Below are 20,058 nucleotides of genomic sequence, written 5' to 3' on the forward strand. Positions count from 1 at the left end.
TCGGCAGTGCTATAGTCAACAAGATGACGACAAAGATAATTAGCAGGTGGCTAACAAGCAAACAATTTAAAGCTGAATGATTTTAATATTAACAGAAAATAAGAACAATACACCTTAAATATTTTACCCCTACTATGAGCTGTTCCTTAATTTACATTAGCACTCCTTCAGGAGCATAATACAATTAAACACATTAACCAAAGCTAGCACTTAGCTAGCGATTAGCGGTTAGCACTCAGCTAGCGATTAGCGCTCAGCTAGCGATTAGCGGTTAGCACGTAGACATGGTATTAACATATGGGCCAGAGCAAGGCACAATCAAAATTGCTTTAGGAATTTTCTAGTTAAACTTATTATTATTCTTCCAAACGTTTTTCGGCGCGCTTCTTCTCCCAGAGCTTTTGTCGCACATACACAAAAAAGGTATCAAAACGTGCGGCTCGATGAGGACATTAGTGCTATGACTTTTCTAAGAATTCCGCCAAACGGTTTGCCGATAAATCGCCAAAACCGGTCCAAAAATGAATGGGTGTGTATTGCGAGAACCTCCAACTGAAAAAAACCGCCAGAGTGCGTGACATCATCGCTAGAGTGTGGAGAGAGAGAAAATTTGTCGAAAAAATAAATTTGTAAACTGCTGTAACGGCCACAAATTTCACTCTACAGAAATAATTTATAGATAGAAACGTAGGTAAATCCGTTGGGGTCGCAGTGATACTACTGCTGAAGCTGTCAGACAAATAGTTTTGGCGGGAGACGCACTGATGCGCCAGCAACACCCTCTCACGGCCCCATCTACTCCCATGTTAAAAAGGAGAGGAGGATTCTTGAAACACGCTCGTTGAACCTCTTCTCTCTCAATCTCCCCAGGTCACATTTTTTAACTTTAGCCACTGAAACTCGGCAGTGCTATAGTCAACAAGATGACGACGCTCACGGTCTTTTCGGTTTTCATTTCGGTCGTTCCTGGCCATGCTTTTGAGGGGATACATTTTAAATGTTTCTGTCTCTCTGAGGAGTTAGAGACAGAGAGTGAGCGTGCGCAGCTGCTGTGGGCTCCCCTGATTGCCATGACAACCAAAGCCTGCTCACACACACACACACACACACACACACACACACAGCTAGCTACAGAGAATGACAAGACATTAATAAGCTAGGTAGCTACCTAGCTAAAGATAATTAGCAGGTGGCTAACAAGCAAACAATTTAAAGCTGAATGATTTTAATATTTACACAAAATAAGAACAATACACCTTAAATATTTTACCCTACTATGAGCTGTTCCTTAATTTACATTAGCACTCCTTCAGGAGCATAATACAATTAAACACATTAACCAAAGCTAGCACTTAGCTAGCGATTAGCGCTTTGCTAGCGATTAGCACGCAGCTAGCGCTAGCTTTGGTTACTGTGTTTATGTGTGCTAGCTCTAGCTAGCTAAAGAGAATCAGTAGGTAGAAGAAGGTATTAGAAGGCTAGCTAATTAATTAATATGCTTAGCTTGCTAGAGAGGACAAGCTACTAATGTTCTAGCGCCAGCTAGCTACACAGAACAAGGTATGAATGTGCTAGCACTCGCTAGCTAGAGAGGACAAAAGATTACTGTGCTAATTAAACGTCACAAAAGACACTGAAATTCTTAATTAGCCATCTATTTCAACTTGTTACACATGACACAAGTAATACAGATTTAGTAATGTAATGAAACATCAAGTTAGATTTATTTTGTGAGGAAGAAGACACTCAGACTGTTGTAACTGCCTATGACTGCACAGTAAGAATAGTTTTCTTTCTTAATTATGTATTATTTATTAATATAAATATTGTTATTCATATTATTGATAGCATTACTTATTATTGTTTTTATTATTATTACTATTATTATCATTATTATTATTATAACTACATACTTATTATTCCGACCATTGTGGTTATTACTTATTTAGTTACTTTAGCAATTTTAATTAAACCATGACGCTTCCTGCATTATCCCAGGACAATATTATGCCAAACTCCATTTAAGAAATACCATATATTAACAATTATTTGCGCTTACATAAAAGCACATAACTGTAGAAACACAAGAAAAAACTCATCATATGTCAACAGTCTTCTTGTTAATTCGGCATCAACATAATACATAAATACCAACTTTTTGGCCGACTTTGTCGCATCAACTCGTTACCGGCCTCACTATTTCAGTGGGAGGAGACCGTGGCAATAGATGGAAAAAACAAGATTTGTCATTAAAATACGTGGTTGTTAGTGGATCACGCGGACGCCGAATTAAACACAGGTGTCTCCCCTCATTGTACTGTAAACTACTCGGCAGTGTCAGTAATGTATGGGCCAGTGTCACGGGCCAGAGCAAGGCACAATCAAAATTGCTTTAGGAATTTTCTAGTTTGAATTTCTTCTACAGGGGATCAATAAAGGTACATCTTATCTTTTCTTATCTTATGTTACAAATATATAAATACATCTTGGAAGTTTCTGGTGATTGTTATCTTGTCACATGACAAGGTTTTACAAAAGAATACTTTTGTTGAGTTTGTTTGTGTCAAAGTCAGAGAGCCGTGTCTCTCTACAGTGAGAGGTTTTTGTACGGCGGCTCAATGAGTTTGTATCACTGTGGTGGACTTTTGGTGGAGGAACCAGACTGGATGTTGGTAGTAAGTTTCTACACAAGTACTAAATACAATATTGTAAAGTAATGTTTTATATTCAGTTTTAGGTTGCTTGAGGCTGATAAATATATCTTGTTTTAATTTCAATATGGATTTATTTACGTATTTCTCCTCATTTATGATCGAGGCTAATTCAGAGCAGCTTTTCTAAACATCTCTTTAAACATTCCTGTTAAACTGAAATTCAAACAGCCCAAAGTGTAGAAAAGATAAAACTGCAAACTGTTTTATAAATGTCTTTAAAGATTTGCTTTTATTTTTCCACATTTGTAATAGCTGTTTTTGAATTAGTTGAGATTGAGTTATTAAAATAAAATCGTACAGAGTGAAGATAAAGCTTATAATTTGAAAATCTTCAAAATCTCTTCATTTCGTCATAGATTGCTTCAAGTTTAAAATCTGTTGAAGAGTTTGGCTATAATGATTGAAATCCACATGAAGAACATTTGATTGTAGTCAGTTCATTTTCTGTGTTTGTTCATGTTTCCACTAAATACTTTAAAGTAATGTATAGTTCAGGTTTTGGATGATTTTGATGATACAGTTTTTGATATTTTATTTCCAGTGTAGTTTGATATATTTCAGCTCATTCTGTATGATGATTCTCTCTGTGCTGATATGCATGAGAGGCTTCTTAAAGGGAAGTGAAACAATGTGTGAGTGAGTGACTGGTGGAGCAGAAAAACCATCTGACAGAAACTCCTTAAAGGAGAAAATCAACTCTCACACAGTAAAGGTGTCCAAGTGTCTGCTGCTTGATTGACAGCTGTGTGGTCCCTGTCCTCTAAGCTGATTGGTGTCTCCTAGGTGATGTCCGTCCCACCCTGACGGTGCTGCCCCCTCCAGTGAGGAGCTGCAGCAGGGGAAGGCCACGCTCATGTGTCTGGCCAACAAGGGCTTCCCCTCAGACTGGAGTCTGTCCTGGAAGGTGGACGGCAGCAGCAGCAGCAGCAGCTGGGAGGAGAGCAGGAGCCCCGGGGTGCTGAAGGACGGCCACTACAGCTGGAGCAGCACCCTGAGGCTCTCTGCAGACCACTGGAGGAAGGTGGGCTCTGTGACCTGTGAGGCCACCCAGGGCTCCCAGACTCCGCTCTCAGAGACACTGAGGAGAGACCAGTGTTCCCAGTTCTGACCTGACTCACTGGGACTCTGATACTGGTTTTACTCTGCTCTCAGTCTGCACTCTGCAACTCTGTCTCTCTCTGTCTTTCCTCACTCACTCTATAAATATGTGTGTCATCGATGATGTTTTTCTGTTTGTAATTTCAATTTTTTCATCACAATAAAGACCAGCTCATCGAATCAGTCGTTTCATTTCTGTTATTGTAAAATTAACAGACGTTACTGTCATTGTAGTTCCATTTAATTCACAAGTGTTTTATGGATTATTTGTAAAATCAGATGAATAACTAAAAGAAGGGAAGATGATAGTTTTGTAATGTATAATAGGATATTAATGGCATACAAAGTAATTTTTTGTTGGTGTGAATGAACAGATGTGTGAGATGCTGATAGATTTTCTGACAAACACAGACAGGGTTTAATGTAAGAATGGAAAGAACAGTGGATTAAAAGGATATTGATGTGTAGTCAACATTGAAATTAAATTCATATTGTAATATTTATTTACACGTGTTATCAGTCCATCAGTCAATATAACTTTATTTATCTTTGAGAGGGTAATTTAAGGCAGCAGCTCACTGTTGCTGATGTTATTTCTGATGTGTCTAAATTCAACAAATCAAGTCTGAAATATTGTCATCTCACCACTTCACTAAACTGTGAAGAGCAGAGCTGTGGTCCTGTCCTGAACCCTGAAGCAGAGACAGCAGAGCAGTATCATCTGAGAATCTGATAAAGTAGCTGCCCTCCTCACAGCTTCTGCAGCTGTCGGTGCTAAAAGGTAAAAGGGAGAAGACACAGCCTTCAGGTGAGCCAGTACTGTGGCCACTTACTTAGTGATCTTTTCAGAAATCTTCATAACAAGTGATATGAGGACAACTGTACTCCTGAACTTGTTTATGATCAGTTATCTCAGGAACTGGAACCACATGAGAGGATTTCTATATTCTGGGGATATGATTTGAGTCGACTGAATTTTATAAAAGTTAAGTTAAATATATTTTCTGTGTGTGTTTGTGTCTGTGTGTCTCTCTCTTGAATTGAATTGAAGTGATATGATTGAAAGCTCCACAACAGTTAGTGGATGGATGTTGTACAGAGATTGTCTGGGTATTTCCAACGTCAACCAATAACTTTCAGTCTCAATGTCTTTGTGTGGTATTTTAGTTGCATATAAAAGAAAATGTATTTTTATGTTGATATATTTATATCACGTAGGTCACTTTTGTCTTGTTATGTCTCCAGTTAATCTTTTTTTTGTTTTTTTTATTGGGGATAGGTTTTTTTTTTTTTTCTGGTGTGTCGTGTGTGTGTGTGTGTGTGTGTGTGTGTGTGTGTGTGTGTGTGTGTGTGTGTGTGTGTGTCCTCAGTGAAGTGTATCAGTCTCTGCAGTAGCTTCCAGCTGCAGCAGTCAGTTCAGTTTCTGTTCAGTCTGACTGAGGGAGGTTTTTGTACGACGCTTTTTCACTGTGTGAACACATACTGACTGTTGATGTAATGTTCACTCTGACAGTAGTAAACTGCTGCATCTTCAGTCTGGACTCCACTGATGGTCAGAGTGAAGTCAGAGTTTGATCCACTGCCTGTAAAACGACCTGGAATCCCTGATGCTCGAGTGCTAGTTATATAAATGAGGAGTTTAGGAGTTTCTCCATCTCTCTGTTGGTACCAGTGTAAATAGCTCCCACCATGAACATTCTGACTGGTCCTACATGTGATGGTGACGGAGCCTCCCAGAGCAGAGCTCACTGCTCCAGACTGAGTCACTGTGTACTGGCCTCTGGACTCTGAGGATACAGAGACAAAAACATAAAGCAGCGTCATGGTTTTGTGGGCTTCATTTCAGAGGGACGGATGTTCATAGAGGAGAGGAGTTTGATTCTCTGGACTTTACCTGTGAAGCAGCAGCAGAGGAGAGTCCAGATGAGGACGGAGATCAAAGTCATGTTTTTGATGAGGAGGATTTCTGTGTCTTCTGTTGTCATGAAGGACAGCTGTCAGTCATCCAGTGTTCAACTCTCAGGACTATAAACTCTCCCAGAGCACTGGAGCATGGTGCTGCTGATGCAAAGTGGCTCTCTATGGAAATGTATGAGAGACCATGTTCTCAGTACTGACCGGACTCACTGGGACTCTGCTTCCGTTTTTACCTTGCTACAGCCTTAAATCTGCACTTTCTATCATTCCACCAATTTAACAAATTTGAACAAATTTGAACTTCAGATTATGACATTTTCATTGTCCCAATAATGCCAATGCTGTAAATGCTATACATCAATCAAAAGATATTTTCTATCTTTAGATCAAATAATTTTTCATGGATCCCTGTTTACCAACAATAGATGTCTTATTCCATATTTCCACATGTGCAGGATTATAACCAATGTCAGAATAAGATTTTCATATCATTGTTGATAGTTAATACAATCTGGGAAAAATAGCTAAAAATAATAAATAACATAGCATGAGTGAAAAATGTGCACACATGCTGTTTCATTGGGTTTCCCCATACTGGACACTTTTTGTGTATAATGTGTATGTGCACAACAACATATTAATGTTTATAAAAAAAATGCTGACATATGTTGGAAACTCTTTCTAGTTAAATCTAGACAGCTAAATCTCTCTCAAACATGTGATTGGAGATATTTAACCTCATCTGCTGAAGACTTGGTCAAACCTGCAAAACTGGAATGAAAAGCAATCTAAAATATACAGGCTGAACATGCATGGGCTGACTACCAAACTGCTCTCAATTCAATTCAAATTCAATTCAAAATGGGCTTTATTGGCATGAAAGTTTTTGCCAAAGCAAAAGCATCAAAATACAACACAATAAGTCGAAATATTCAGACAATACACAATATGAAAGATATTTACATTATTAACATTATATTAGTTATATACAGTGTGTGTGTGTGTGTGTGTGTGTGTGTGGGCCCACTGTTTTGTTTAGAGTTTAGTTAAGTAGCATTTGATCTGAGTCTGATGAGTACAGATAAATCATATTAAAGTGGTAAGAACTAGGAATGTTAGAGACCTGAGATAATTTAAGTTTTGAATAGTATTTTGATATTGCCAAATCTATTTTGCTTATTACAAGTGTCTGATTTTCTACAGTGTTTTGCCAATTTTGGTAAAGGGTATTTTGTTTACAATTTAGTATTTCAACTATAATATTTTTATTTTAAAGAAGTCTAATTTGGGTAATTGTGATATTTCATTTTTGTTTCTTCTTAACTAACAAAGTAAATATTATTTGTGTTACACTGCAAACCACTGGTTAGTAAAATATTATTTCATTTATTTGAAAGAGTTGTCTGGGGTCAGTTATTTAAAATAGTGTACAGTATGTGTGAATAGAGCCACTGCTTAGTCTAACAGTGTTGTTGGTTATTCATAAAGTATTAGGCTATAAAAAGTTGCACACAAAACAGGTAAACCTTCGTGGTAGCTACCTTAATGAATCGAACTCAAACACCCCATCATTCAAGTCCAAGGTGAGTTCCTTTAACATAGGCATTTACTGAGTGTTGGGGTGCTACACATATATAAAGAGAGTTTGTTACTCTGTAAACTGTGTTCAGCTACTGTAGATGTACAATGCATTGTGGGAAAATATTAATTTTATATCTCTAGATATAATTACAGTAACTAACATATCTGTATAAACCTGTCTGATGAGAGACTTGACATCAGTTGTATCAAATGCAAAGGTTAAAACATTTATCTTTGCCTAAAAAAAAATAACGTGCGAAAAAAAATGAAAATGTGATTGATTATTTTAAATGCCACATTATTAGAACTACATGTAATTATGAGGTATGTTTTAGTTGTATCTTGTTGCCATTTAGTTTCCATGCAGCTGTTGATTCAGATCAGTTCCTCTCAGCTGAGGGAGGTTTTTGTATGACACTTTTTCACTGTGTGAATGGTCTGCTGTAATCCTGCTGACAGTAATAAACTCCTGCATCTTCAGTCTGAACTCCACTGATGGTCAAAGTGAAGTCAGTTCCAGAACTGACTCCCACTGAAACGCTCTGAAACTCCAGACTGACGGGACTGAGCCTTATAAATGAGGAGTTTAGGAGCTTCTCCAAGTTTCTGAAGGTACCACTGCAAATCATTGCTAACACCTGAACTGGCTTTACATCTGATAGAGACAGTCTGTCCTGGAACAACAGACTGAGCTTTAGGAGACTGAGTCAGGATGATTTCTCCTGATGAATCTGGAAAACATGAAAAAGAGGAGAAGGGTTATTGAGACAAATCCAGTTTGGAGAAAGATGATCAACATCCAAACAGAAGAGTATCATTTCTTTAACATGGAGAATAGATGGAAGAAGGTAAATGCTGCTTGTTTCAGTGTTTCTCCATCATAGCAGAACATCATTGTGGTGAACCTGGTTGCATCCTGAAGCAAAGTTTTCAGAAGAGAGTCTCACCCTGAACAAGGAGCCCCAGGGTGGCCAGCAGTAGAGTCAGTGACATCCTCATTGTGCTGCCGGCGTGTCAGTGGCTCTGAAAGGCCTGGACAGCCACTGATCAACACTGGCCTCTTAACGGCTGGGAGCAGAGAGGAAGGACACATATGCAAACACACAGAGTCAGTGAACTGTAGCTGTCCTCAACATATCATGGTGTTTCCCCCTCAGTGCTGAGAGCATTGTACTACATATTTACATATTTACCTGTAGAGGATATTGAAACATCTTGTAGTTACAGCTGTGAGCAGTAATGTGAGTATTCTGAAGGTCTTTATGTTGCACTTTCAGGATTTCTGGTAGATGTTGACTGAAAAGTTCCAACTGATAGTTTATGGGTAACAATCAAAACCATTTCTCAGTAGCTGTTTTGGAGCTTTTGATTTAACTACATGGTCTTCCTCAGCAGATAGAGTTCACCCAGTTGTGATGGAATAGAAGCCAACATGTACAAGAAGTTCTAAAAATGCTCACAGAAATGGGAATTCGAACAACTACAATTGAATGACAACCGGGAGACTCCATCCGCTGAAGAAGCTCATGTGATATGATTTACAGTTCCAGTTAGTGGATGGATGTTCCACAAATATTTTTTAAAATTGTTTTCAAGGTAAAGAATTCACCTTTATACAGTGTTAGAGAAAATGTATTTTTGCATGTTTTATGCAGTTAAAGATAATTATATTGAAATATACTGTATGCAGATATAATTATATCATAGAGGTATTCTAATGTTAGGATTCCAGTCATAATGAGATTTTCTTTAATAAACAAAAGTCTATTCAATCAATACTGAGTGAAATGGGGATGTAGGCCTACGGGTTTGTTTGGTCAATCTTTGGTAATGAAGATTTCTGATTGGTGTCCTTTTATTATTTAATGACAGGATGAAGTTGAAGAATCTGTACTCCAGTATAAATCAGAGGTCAAAGGTCAAAATCAAGAATTTTCTCATTCATTCTCCCTGGGAACATGGGATTTTGAAAGAAGCTGTGATGGAGAATGTAATTCGATTTACTGTGAGATTATTCTTTTGTCAATTTTAATAAATGTTTATTGTGTGTGTGTGTGTGTGTGTGTGTGTGTGTGTGTGTGTGTGTGTGTGTGTGTGTGTGTGTGTGTGTGTGTCCTCAGTGAAGTGTATCAGTCTCTGCAGTAGCTTCCAGCTGCAGCAGTCAGTTCAGTTTCTGTTCAGTCTGACTGAGGGAGGTTTTTGTACGACGCTTTTTCACTGTGTGAACACATGCTGACTGTTGATATAGTGAAAACTCTGACAGTAGTAAACTGCTGCATCTTCAGTCTGGACTCCACTGATGGTCAGAGTGAAGTCAGAGTTTGATCCACTGCCTGTAAAACGACCTGGAATCCCTGATGCTCGAGTGCTAGCAGCATAAATGAGCAGTTTAGGAGTTTCTCCATCTCTCTGTTGGTACCAAGCTAAATAGTGGTAGCTGCTCCAAGTATAAACCTTAGGACTGGTCCTACATGTGATGGTGACTGAGCCTCCCAGAGCAGAGCTCACTGCTCCAGACTGAGTCACTGTGTACTGGCCTCTGGACTCTGAGGATACAGAGACAAAAACATAAAGCAGCGTCATGGTTTTGTGGGCTTCATTTCAGAGGGACGGATGTTCATAGAGGAGAGGAGTTTGATTCTCTGGACTTTACCTGTGAAGCAGCAGCAGAGGAGAGTCCAGATGAGGATGGAGATCAAAGTCATGTTTTTGATGAGGAGGATTTCTGTGTCTTCTGTTGTCATGAAGGACAGCTGTCAGTCATCCAGTGTTCAACTCTCAGGACTATAAACTCTCCCAGAGCACTGGAGCATGGTGCTGCTGATGCAAAGTGGCTCTCTATGGAAATGCTCTGACTGACTCCAACAGGGACTTGGATTCCTCTCATGATGCTGTTTATCAACGGATCAATCACTTTATCAGAGTATTGATTAGGAATGTGTCAGTGCTCATTTGTATGAGGCTTTGCTTTCAGTTTGATGGACACATTTTCTTCCAGAATATTTAGTGGATTCCCCCTAATTCACTACCACACAGATCAACATCACTGTGGGACACATTTAAACAAATATATTATCTATTATTTATTTTATATTCATCATAATATACAATAAACATATGTTTATGATCATTATTTACATTTGTCATCATTTATTGGAGACTTTTACTTAGAAATATCTTTTTTCATTGTTCCAATGAAAGACGAATTAATAAAGCTTATTTCACAAAAAAAAGATTAAATATATATTCATAGTTTATTTTTTAGACACTTTAACCAGTTATTAGATGAACTGGGTAAACTGGGAATGCGCTTGCTGATTTTGTTTGTGTCAAAGTCAGAGAGCCGTGTCTCTCTACAGTGAGAGGTTTTTGTACGGCGGCTCAATGAGTTTGTATCACTGTGGTGGACTTTTGGTGGAGGAACCAGACTGGATGTTGGAAGTAAGTCAAATCTTTAATTTTTTTATCATTTCAGGACATATTTGTGTTTTTATATATATTTCAGGAAGAATTCTTGATTTTTCATATTAATGTATATCTTCTGCAGAAATATTTTACACTCAGAGACAAACTTTGCATCAGGAATATAAATTCAAAACCTCATTGAAGTCAATTTAAAATATCAAGACAGAATATGAATCATTATTTCCAACTTTAATGGTAAAGCTTCATCTTGAGGGTTTGTAGGTTTAGTTCAGTGTGTCAAAGTCAGAGAGCTGTGTCTCTCTACAGTGAGAGGTTTTTGTACGGCGTTTGTATCACTGTGGTTGACTTTTGGTGGAGGAACCAGACAGGATGTTGAAAGTAAGTTTCCGTACAAATACTAAATACAATATTGTAAAGTAATGTTTTAAATGCAGTTTTTGTATGTCTGAAGCAGACAGATATAGTTTGTTTTAATTTAAACACTTGAAGTATTCATATTTGTACTTGTCCTCCTTCATCATGGGGACTAACTCTTTGTTCTTTACACATTCCTGTCAAACTGAAATTCAAACAGCTTGAAGTGTAGAAAAGATAAAACTGCTAAACTTGTTGTACAAATGTTTCATTTTTAAGATTCACTTTTACTTTTTGATATCAGAAATAACTGTTTTTAAATTAATTCAGGTAAAATTATTATAGTCAAATTGAACATAGTGAAGATAAAGATGATTAAACATTCAAAATCTCTTAATAGTGTTAGATATTGTTTTAAAGTTACAGTTTGGTAATAATGATTGAAATCCACATGAAGAACATTTGATTGTAGTCAGTTCATTTTCTGTGTTTGTTCATGTTTCCACTAAATACTTTAAAGTAATGTATAGTTCAGGTTTTGGATGATTTTGATGATACAGTTTTTGATATTTTATTTCCAGTGTAGTTTGATATATTTCAGCTCATTCTGTATGATGATTCTCTCTGTGCTGATATGCATGAGAGGCTTCTTAAAGGGAAGTGAAACAATGTGTGAGTGAGTGACTGGTGGAGCAGAAAAACCATCTGACAGAAACTCCTTAAAGGAGAAAATCAACTCTCACACAGTAAAGGTGTCCAAGTGTCTGCTGGCTGATTGACAGCTGTGTGGTCCCTGTCCTCTAAGCTGATTGGTGTCTCCTAGGTGATGTCCGTCCCACCCTGACGGTGCTGCCCCCCTCCAGTAAGGAGCTGCAGCAGGGGAAGGCCACGCTCATGTGTCTGGCCAACAAGGGCTTCCCCTCAGACTGGAGTCTGTCCTGGAAGGTGGACGGCAGCAGCAGCAGCAGCAGCAGCTGGGAGGAGAGCAGGAGCCCCGGGGTGCTGAAGGACGGCTACTACAGCTGGAGCAGCACCCTGAGGCTCTCTGCAGACCACTGGAGGAAGGTGGGCTCTGTGACCTGTGAGGCCACCCAGGGCTCCCAGACTCCGCTCTCAGAGACACTGAGGAGAGACCAGTGTTCCCAGTTCTGACCTGACTCACTGGGACTCTGCTACTGGTTTTACTCTGCTACTGCTCTCAGTCTGCACCCTCTGATTATCTGTCTAAATCTTTCTTTACCTTCTCTCACTCTCTGATTACATGTTTCATTGAATAAATTTGTTTTTTTGATTATTTCAACACAATAAAGACCAGTTCATCAAATAATTTGTTGTCATGTGTGTTACTGTAAACTGATGTTGCAGACTTAATAGTTCTGTTAAATCCAAAAACATTGAATTCAATTTTAGGTAATGTCCTGAGAAAGACTACAACGTAGAAATGTTTAATATCTGTTCTCGATTTTTAGAAAACATAAAAGTAATGAGATAATCCTTAATGAGAAGTCATTGTGACAGAGACATTATTAAAGTAATTTTATTCTTTACTCCAGATTCTTTAAAGCATTTGTGATTACATAAACTTCCTTATTACATTAATCATGAATTTATTTTTTAGGAACAAAGCTGATCGATAAAATATTAAGGAAGATGTTGTATTTGTCTTATTAATGAAGTGTGTCATTGGTAGAAACTTTAATATTAAAATGGTTTCACAAGTTTACAGAAAGTAAAATGAATCTGAGGAAACTGCAAACTCTGGGAAGAAAGCATTGTATTTGAAAGATAAAATCGGATATTATCAACATATTATGTCATCACAGGATCACTGTCAGCAGTTTGTATTCAAATTATAACATAAATTGCGTATTTTCATATAAACACAAGGTCATTCAAATTATGTAGTGTATGTAAGTTTGTTGAAAACTAAACTGGCTTAAATATGAATTTCAAATTAAATTTAAATACTAAGAAATAAAAATAAATATTCTATTACATACATTTTGACTGATCAAAGCAGGTAAAGCACAGGTGTAATAATAACATTACAGTTTTTTTCAATTGCTAACATCTTTTTGCCCAATCTGTAGTCACATTTTCAAAACTCTAAACACAGTTAGCCCCACATTGGTCTGTTCATACCATACAATTAACACAATTCATGTTGTTTCCACAGAATATGCAGTCTATTGACCCATTTCTACAATGCTAATTTTTTCTGTACGTACAAGCTCACCCAATATCAAAACTATGGATGTTTTTTGTGTTATTTACAAATGCTTACACACAACATGTCAGAAATAAAGACCTTATGATCAAAACCTTAAATATTCCATGAAGCCTCTACTTCTGCAACAAAAGAAGTTCAAAATATATATTGAAACAGCTGATAAGCATTTATTACAGTTTTTTCTAATTGCTAAAACACAATTTTGCAAACTAGGCTGGTTTTATCAAAATACTAAACACTTTTCCCAAAACCACACACCCAAACTGCAAAATCCCTCATATATCCTGCAAAATGAAGCACTGCAACCAAAACTACATATAGCTTTATCAAAATCAAACTTTTGCACCAAACGGCACACACTTCATTCATATTACCAGATGTTTGTCTAACCAACTACACACTGTTGGGCATAATGAAAAGCACTCTCATCTTCAGTATGCTTTGACATAATACTAAAATAGTTCAAACTGTAGAAAATTATTCAGATTGTTCACATGCACAGAAATATTTGCAGATACACACACACACACACACACACACACACACACACACACACACACACACTCTGTTGAAACATTTATTTTTTTATTTTTCACCAAACAAGTCAGTGCAACATATGCACTAACAATGAACCATTGAGGTGTTTGGCCAGGTGGCACATATATTGGCCAATCAGCTCATGTAGTGTCTTTTTGATTGGCAGTGTTTTGAAATGTGAACATGTGACTTTATGTCAGATTGTTGTGTCTTATGCAGAGAACCGTGTTCAGTGCATTTAAAAATGTGTGTAAAGCAGAAAATGTGTTTAGAGTTTTGGAGACTTGAGAAGAGGTTTTGCTCTCTGTGTGTCACTTTAAAGAATTGTGCTATGCATGTCATTTTAGTGTGTTAGCAATTGGAAAAAAAACCGTAATAAACATATCAATGAAACATTGAGAAATAGCTGATTTTTTGTAATTAGGGTAAAATAGATCAACCACAGCTAATTCCAATCTCAATCAAAGACATAGCCAGGTGTGGAAGTTCTTTCAATGACATACACAATGCAGTATAAAGGGGACTTTCTGGACTGAGTTTATTCAATGTGGATACAGAGCAACACAGATGAGAAGAGAAAGAAATAATAATGTCTGGATAAGGAAGACGAATAGTTGGGCTAGGGAGAGGAAGAGGGCCAGAGGTGGATAAGGCATGCCAAGCGTTTCTATCCAAGGTGCATAGCGAGAGATGACATTAGATGTGATGAGGATGAGAACATGCGCCAGATGCTGAAGATCGTATGGATTAGAACAGGACTGTACATTTTTGTTTCTTTCCCATCTGTGCCTCTTTTTTTGTTGTCAAATTGTGTATCTGACAGTATTTTGACACATTTTGAACCAAAGGACACATAGTTTGGATTATTTGTTGATCACTGGCTGCAATTTCATGTTGATAATATTGTAAAGCTTTAACTTCTGCAATTTTGTCGCTTACAATTTTTTCTACTGTACATTCTAGAAAGTAAAGATGACTCATTCACTTTTGCGTAGTTTGTTGCCAAAAATGCACACATTTGACCTTCAAGCCAAAAATGTAGGGTGGTTTACAGTAAAATGAAACTGAATTAAAAACAACAATGGATTTCTCATTGTCTACTGTTTGCAGGTAGAGCATGAAAAGTTATGGAGTTTTTGTAATGCTATCAACTGTTTGTATTTAGAAAGTTGTTGTGCTATGATTGATTGATCTGTTCCTCTTGGAAAGAAAACGTGCTAGTGTTTTAACAGAATGATTTGATTTTGAGTCAGGTTTGCTGTGTTTTGATAGAGTTTGTGTATATAGAGAATGTTTTTGCATTTTGAGATGTAGAGTTGGTGTTTAAATAACGAAATGTGGTTTTGAGCAGAAAATGTACTATTTGGCTAAAAGTGTGAGGTAGGTGTGTTGCTGTGTTAAGAGTTTCGATAAAGTCTCTTAAGTTTAGGTAAACGCTTGTTAGCAATTGAAGAAAACTGTAACACTGGCTCTGTTTCATTCAGTGTCCCAGTAAGGCCTTTCAGTGAGTGAGCATGCACAGAACCAGAGCTCTGAGACTGGTTCACCTAAATGTAATGCAGCCATCATTAATGTAATAAATACACCTGTGCTTTTCCTGCTTTGGCAAGTCAAAATGTCTGCCATGAAAAGTGTCTATTCCCTCTATCAGTTCAGTACCATATACAGGTTCATTTCCACTGTTCTCCTGCAGACTGTTTAGTGTGTGTGTGTGTGTGTGTGTGTGTGTGTGTGTGTGTGTCCTCAGTGAAGTGTATCAGTCTCTGCAGTAGCTTCCAGCTGCAGCAGTCAGTTCAGTTTCTGTTCAGTCTGACTGGGGGAGGTTTTTGTACGACGCTTTTTCACTGTGTGAACACTCTCTGACTGTTGATTTCATGATAACTCTGACAGTAGTAAACTGCTGCATCTTCAGTCTGGACTCCACTGATGGTCAGAGTGAAGTCAGAGTTTGATCCACTGCCTGTAAAACGACCTGGAATCCCTGATGCTCGAGTGCTAGTTGTATAAATGAGGAGTTTAGGAGTTTCTCCATCTCTCTGTTGGTACCAGGCTAAATAGCTCCCACCATAAACATTCTGACTGGTCCTACATGTGATGGTGACGGAGCCTCCTAGAGCAGAGCTCACTGCTCCAGACTGAGTCACTGTGACCTGGCCTCTGGACTCTGAGGATACAGAGACATAAACATAAAGCAGCGTCATGGTTTTGTGGGCTTCATTTCAGAGGGACGGATGTTCATAGAGGAGAGGAGTTTGATTCTCTGGACTTTACCTGTGAAGCAGCAGCAGAGGAGAGTCCAGATGAGGACGGAGATCAAAGTCATGTTTTTGATGAGGAGGATTTCTGTGTCTTCTGTTGTCATGAAGGACAGCTGTCAGTCATCCAGTGTTCAACTCTCAGGACTATAAACTCTCCCAGAGCACTGGAGCATGGTGCTGCTGATGCAAAGTGGCTCTCTATGGAAATGCTCTGACTGACTCCAACAGGGACTTGGATTCCTCTCATGATGCTGTTTATCAATGGATCAATCACTTTATCAGAGGATTGATTAGGAATGTGTCAGTGCTCATTTGTATGAGGCTTTGCTTTGGGTTAATATATTTCATGTCACTGTAATGGATTTTTCTAACAGCTTCTACATATAAAGTTTACCAAAAAGTATTTTGTCTTACGAAAATATTCTTAAAAGTTTAAATATTTCACTCCAAATACAGGACCAACAATTGTTCAGCGGTTTTACTTGATATTTCTAGAAGATTTAAATATTTCACACATTATATGTCACAATAATCTTAAAACATCACTATTAAAACATATATTTAACTGTGAGTAGGTTTGATTTAATGAGTTTGAATACATAACTTTGTTTTTAAATGAATTTGCAGATTAAACATTAATACATCAGAGGAACAATGTGCCACTGTAACATTTTATCTTTAGTACTGAAACCTGTCTGTTGCCATGGTTCAGCAGTGATGCCTGTCTGTTGCCTTGGCGACTGAGTTCAGAGAGGGAAGTGAAACATTTAAAATCATTTTCAACTAAATTCTAAGCTTCTCCAAAATGTCTTCTCCCTCTCTCTCCCTCCCCCTCTCTCTCTCTCTCTCTATCTCTCTCTCTCTCCCTCTCTCTCTCTCCCTCCCTCTCCCTCTCTCTCCCTCCCTCTCTCTCTCTCTCCCTCCCTCTCTCTCTCTCTCTCTCTCTCTCTCTCTCTCTGCAGTGGGTCGAGTCGTCCCCACCCTGACGGTGCTGCCCCCCTCCAGTGAGGAGCTGCAGCAAAGGGAAGAATATTATTATTTAAACAGAAGTCTCATTCTATTGTACATCTGCAATTATTTAATTAATATTAAAGCACAATGAGGGATATTTTGTATTTGGCTGTGGTCATTTTATTGAACAATTCTGACATAGGGGAGAGTGGGGTAAGTTGAGCCAAAGGGTAAGTTGAGCCACCCCTTGTTGCTAGGAAATGATAAAAAACATTGATCATGTGACCAAATATTTAGGAGGAAGGCTTCATTTCATGGAGTCTGTGAATGTAAGAACCACATGGGTAAAGTGGTTAGATATTTATTTCCAAAAAATCATTTTTCACTCTTGAAAGTGAATTGAGTCTATCATAAGTTTCATGAGAATTGTGTTTAGACCAAAGAAGATCATTTTAAATTTGTTTTATACATCAATTGTGGTATCTATGAGCTACAACATGAGCTCATAAACCTAGCATAAAAGTGCACCATTTTAGCTGTGGGGACTAATAAAGTCAAAATGGTAGCTCTGGGGTAAGTTGAGCCATTTGGCCAGGGGTAAGTTGAGCCGGTGGCTACAGCCAAAATACACTCAATAAGAGTATCCAAAAACATATTCTGTGTATATTCCAAAAACACAGCTGTTAATGTTTTCTTCCGAAGCGCACTTTAAGGCATTCTCATGTTAAAATGTTTTTTCACAAAACAGCTGTTTAGCAGTAAAACGTGAACATGAATGTGCAGAAATGAGTGTTATTTAGGGAGGGAGAAGATGAGGGAGGGGTGGGGTGGAGGTGGGGAGGAGGGTCCGGGAGGGAGTAGGGATACTGCTCAACTTACCCCGCTCCTATGCTCAATTTACCCCATACACGGGGTAAGTTGAGCCACAAGACCACTTTTTTGGACATGCTATATTATCCAAACAGTTATGTTTACACTCATTCTGTTTGTTTGAAGGGATTCACAACATCCTAAAATATATGCAGATATATTAGTTAGCAACAAAACTATGATTGCCTTGATGTAGTGATCCTAAATATGAGAAATGGCTCATCTTACCCCCACTCTCCCCGAATGGTACAATAATGCAGGATGGATTAATGTGGGAAAATACACAGGATGTGTGTAAAATGACCTTTGGATAAATATAAAACAGTCTGAACAACAGTAGTATAAAGGGATATGACACAGAGGGAATCATTTGCTTTAATTTTAATTTTAAAAACATTCATATTTAGTGATTTGCAAATCCTCAAGCCCAACAGCAAAATAAAAGAAATGATTAAATTCTTTGAATTTGTTAAAATGAAAAAAGACACTTAGTATACTTAATGAAGTGATCAGGATCAGAAAAGTAACTGAGTATGAATTAAGTGTTTCAGCTCAACACTGGACATGTTTATTAGATTTATCAGAAGAAGAATCTCACAAAACCCTGAGAAAATAATTTTAAGTTAAAAAAAACAACAGCTGTATTATCAATGATATTAACCTGCCTGTTGAAAGAGTTGACATCAAACTCTGACTGTGTTTGAATCCCACTCACAAATGAGATCAAGTTTTATTGTCACATATATAAACATACACAATACAACAAACAGTGAAATTCTTCAGCGTATAGCTCCAGAATGAGGACATACAACTAAAGTAAAGTAGATCAATAAAATAAAGATGAATCCAACACTAAAATATGAATGAATGTTTCTGCATTCTGCACAAAGTAAAATAGAAATATATAATGCATGCATTATAAGCAACTGTTTTGTGACCTCTGACCAGCAGGGGTCACCATGCACTCTAGTGCAGTTATGGCATAGTAACATAATACAAAGCCCTCAACCCTTACAGACATGAGCACATCATTCTCTTTACTCAGATGCACAGTTTTTAAACTGCTTATTGTTATTTGTTTAAAAGTTACATATTAATTTAGTTATTAATGTTTATGTTCATTTGCAATTTTTTTCAATATTTATTGTTTTTATATTGTGCATTATTTATTAATTAAAGCCTGAACTGATAATAAAGTAGACATTCATTTTCATTCAGAGATATTAAAATTACTGGGACCTTGAGGCCATTACCAGAGGAGTGATGGTGGTTTGGTCTTAGGATGGGCCTACTGCAGTGGTTTCCAACCTGGGGGTTGAGACCCCACTAGGTGTCGCCAAAGTCTCATGCGAGTCCATAATTTTAAAGTGTGTAAGAAAACTTTGAAAGTATGCACAGTAAGCCTATATGTCAGCATTTTGTTTATTTCTGTGAAGAAAACTTCATGATTGTTTCTGTATAATTGTTATTTTTGAAGTTTAGATTATTATTTAAGATCTAAACTTATTAGTAATTAGGACTTTCACAAAAGTTATATTCACAGAGGTTTAACTCTCTGATTAACGGCTTCATCCTGCATTAGAAAGGTACACAGTTCAAACAACCAAAGAACTCACAGAACAATGGCCAAGCATCAAGTAGTGCCTACAATGGGCACGTGAGCATCAGAACTGGACCACACAGCAATGGAAGAAGGTGACCTGGTCTGATGAATCTCATTTTCTTTTATATCTTGTGGATGGCCAGGTGAGTGGGATAGATGGTGAGAAGCTGTGAGGATGAACTTTATTGATTTTAATAGGTTTTATTGTCCATTATCTCTTTATAAATCAAACTGTTTCAGTTCAATGATTTTGTGTTTATTTGAGTAGTGTAGTAAACATGTCGTGTGTATATCAGCACAGCTCGAGTTGACTACCTGAACTAGCTCGCAGACTTTGCTCTATATATGGTTGTTTTACTTATGTATTTTGTCTTGTTATGATTTCAGTGGATCTTTATTTTATACAATATAAGTTTACATATTAAATTAATACATTGTGAAATGTAATGGGTGTACAGGTTTTGTTTCGTCTATCTTTGATGATGAAGGTTTCTGATCTGTGTCTTTTTATTTCCTTTT

At 37.5% G+C, this 20,058-nt stretch overlaps 1 long non-coding RNA gene, 1 pseudogene and 4 gene segments (V, D, J or C); 3 read left to right on the top strand and 3 right to left on the bottom strand.

The window, feature by feature from the left end:
• Positions 1-3,503: 3,503 nt before the first annotated feature.
• On the top strand, positions 3,504-3,992 carry LOC127359567 (Ig kappa-b4 chain C region-like). The segment is given in 1 exon segment: positions 3,504-3,992. A coding segment is annotated over 1 exon segment (255 nt).
• Positions 3,993-5,122: 1,130 nt separating this feature from the next.
• On the bottom strand, positions 5,123-5,840 carry LOC127359559 (Ig kappa chain V region 120-like). The segment is given in 2 exon segments: positions 5,123-5,599; positions 5,707-5,840. Coding segments are annotated over 2 exon segments (414 nt in total).
• A 1,877-nt stretch (positions 5,841-7,717) lies between these two features.
• LOC127359565 (Ig kappa chain V region 3368-like) lies at positions 7,718-8,551 on the bottom strand (annotated as a pseudogene).
• A 126-nt stretch (positions 8,552-8,677) lies between these two features.
• Positions 8,678-10,443, top strand: LOC127359568 (uncharacterized). Its single transcript, XR_007882657.1, has 2 exons — positions 8,678-8,906; positions 9,183-10,443. It is a non-coding gene; the product is annotated as an uncharacterized LOC127359568 (long non-coding RNA).
• A 172-nt stretch (positions 10,444-10,615) lies between these two features.
• On the top strand, positions 10,616-12,417 carry LOC127359552 (Ig kappa-b4 chain C region-like). The segment is given in 3 exon segments: positions 10,616-10,644; positions 10,681-10,751; positions 11,914-12,417. Coding segments are annotated over 3 exon segments (429 nt in total).
• Positions 12,418-15,682: 3,265 nt separating this feature from the next.
• LOC127359556 (Ig kappa chain V region 3374-like) lies at positions 15,683-16,249 on the bottom strand. The segment is given in 2 exon segments: positions 15,683-16,021; positions 16,129-16,249. Coding segments are annotated over 2 exon segments (414 nt in total).
• Positions 16,250-20,058: the final 3,809 nt, after the last annotated feature.

The sequence above is a fragment of the Dicentrarchus labrax genome, unplaced genomic scaffold (genome assembly GCF_905237075.1).
Source record: "Dicentrarchus labrax unplaced genomic scaffold, dlabrax2021, whole genome shotgun sequence".
In the NCBI taxonomy this organism is placed as follows: Eukaryota; Metazoa; Chordata; class Actinopteri; family Moronidae; genus Dicentrarchus; species Dicentrarchus labrax.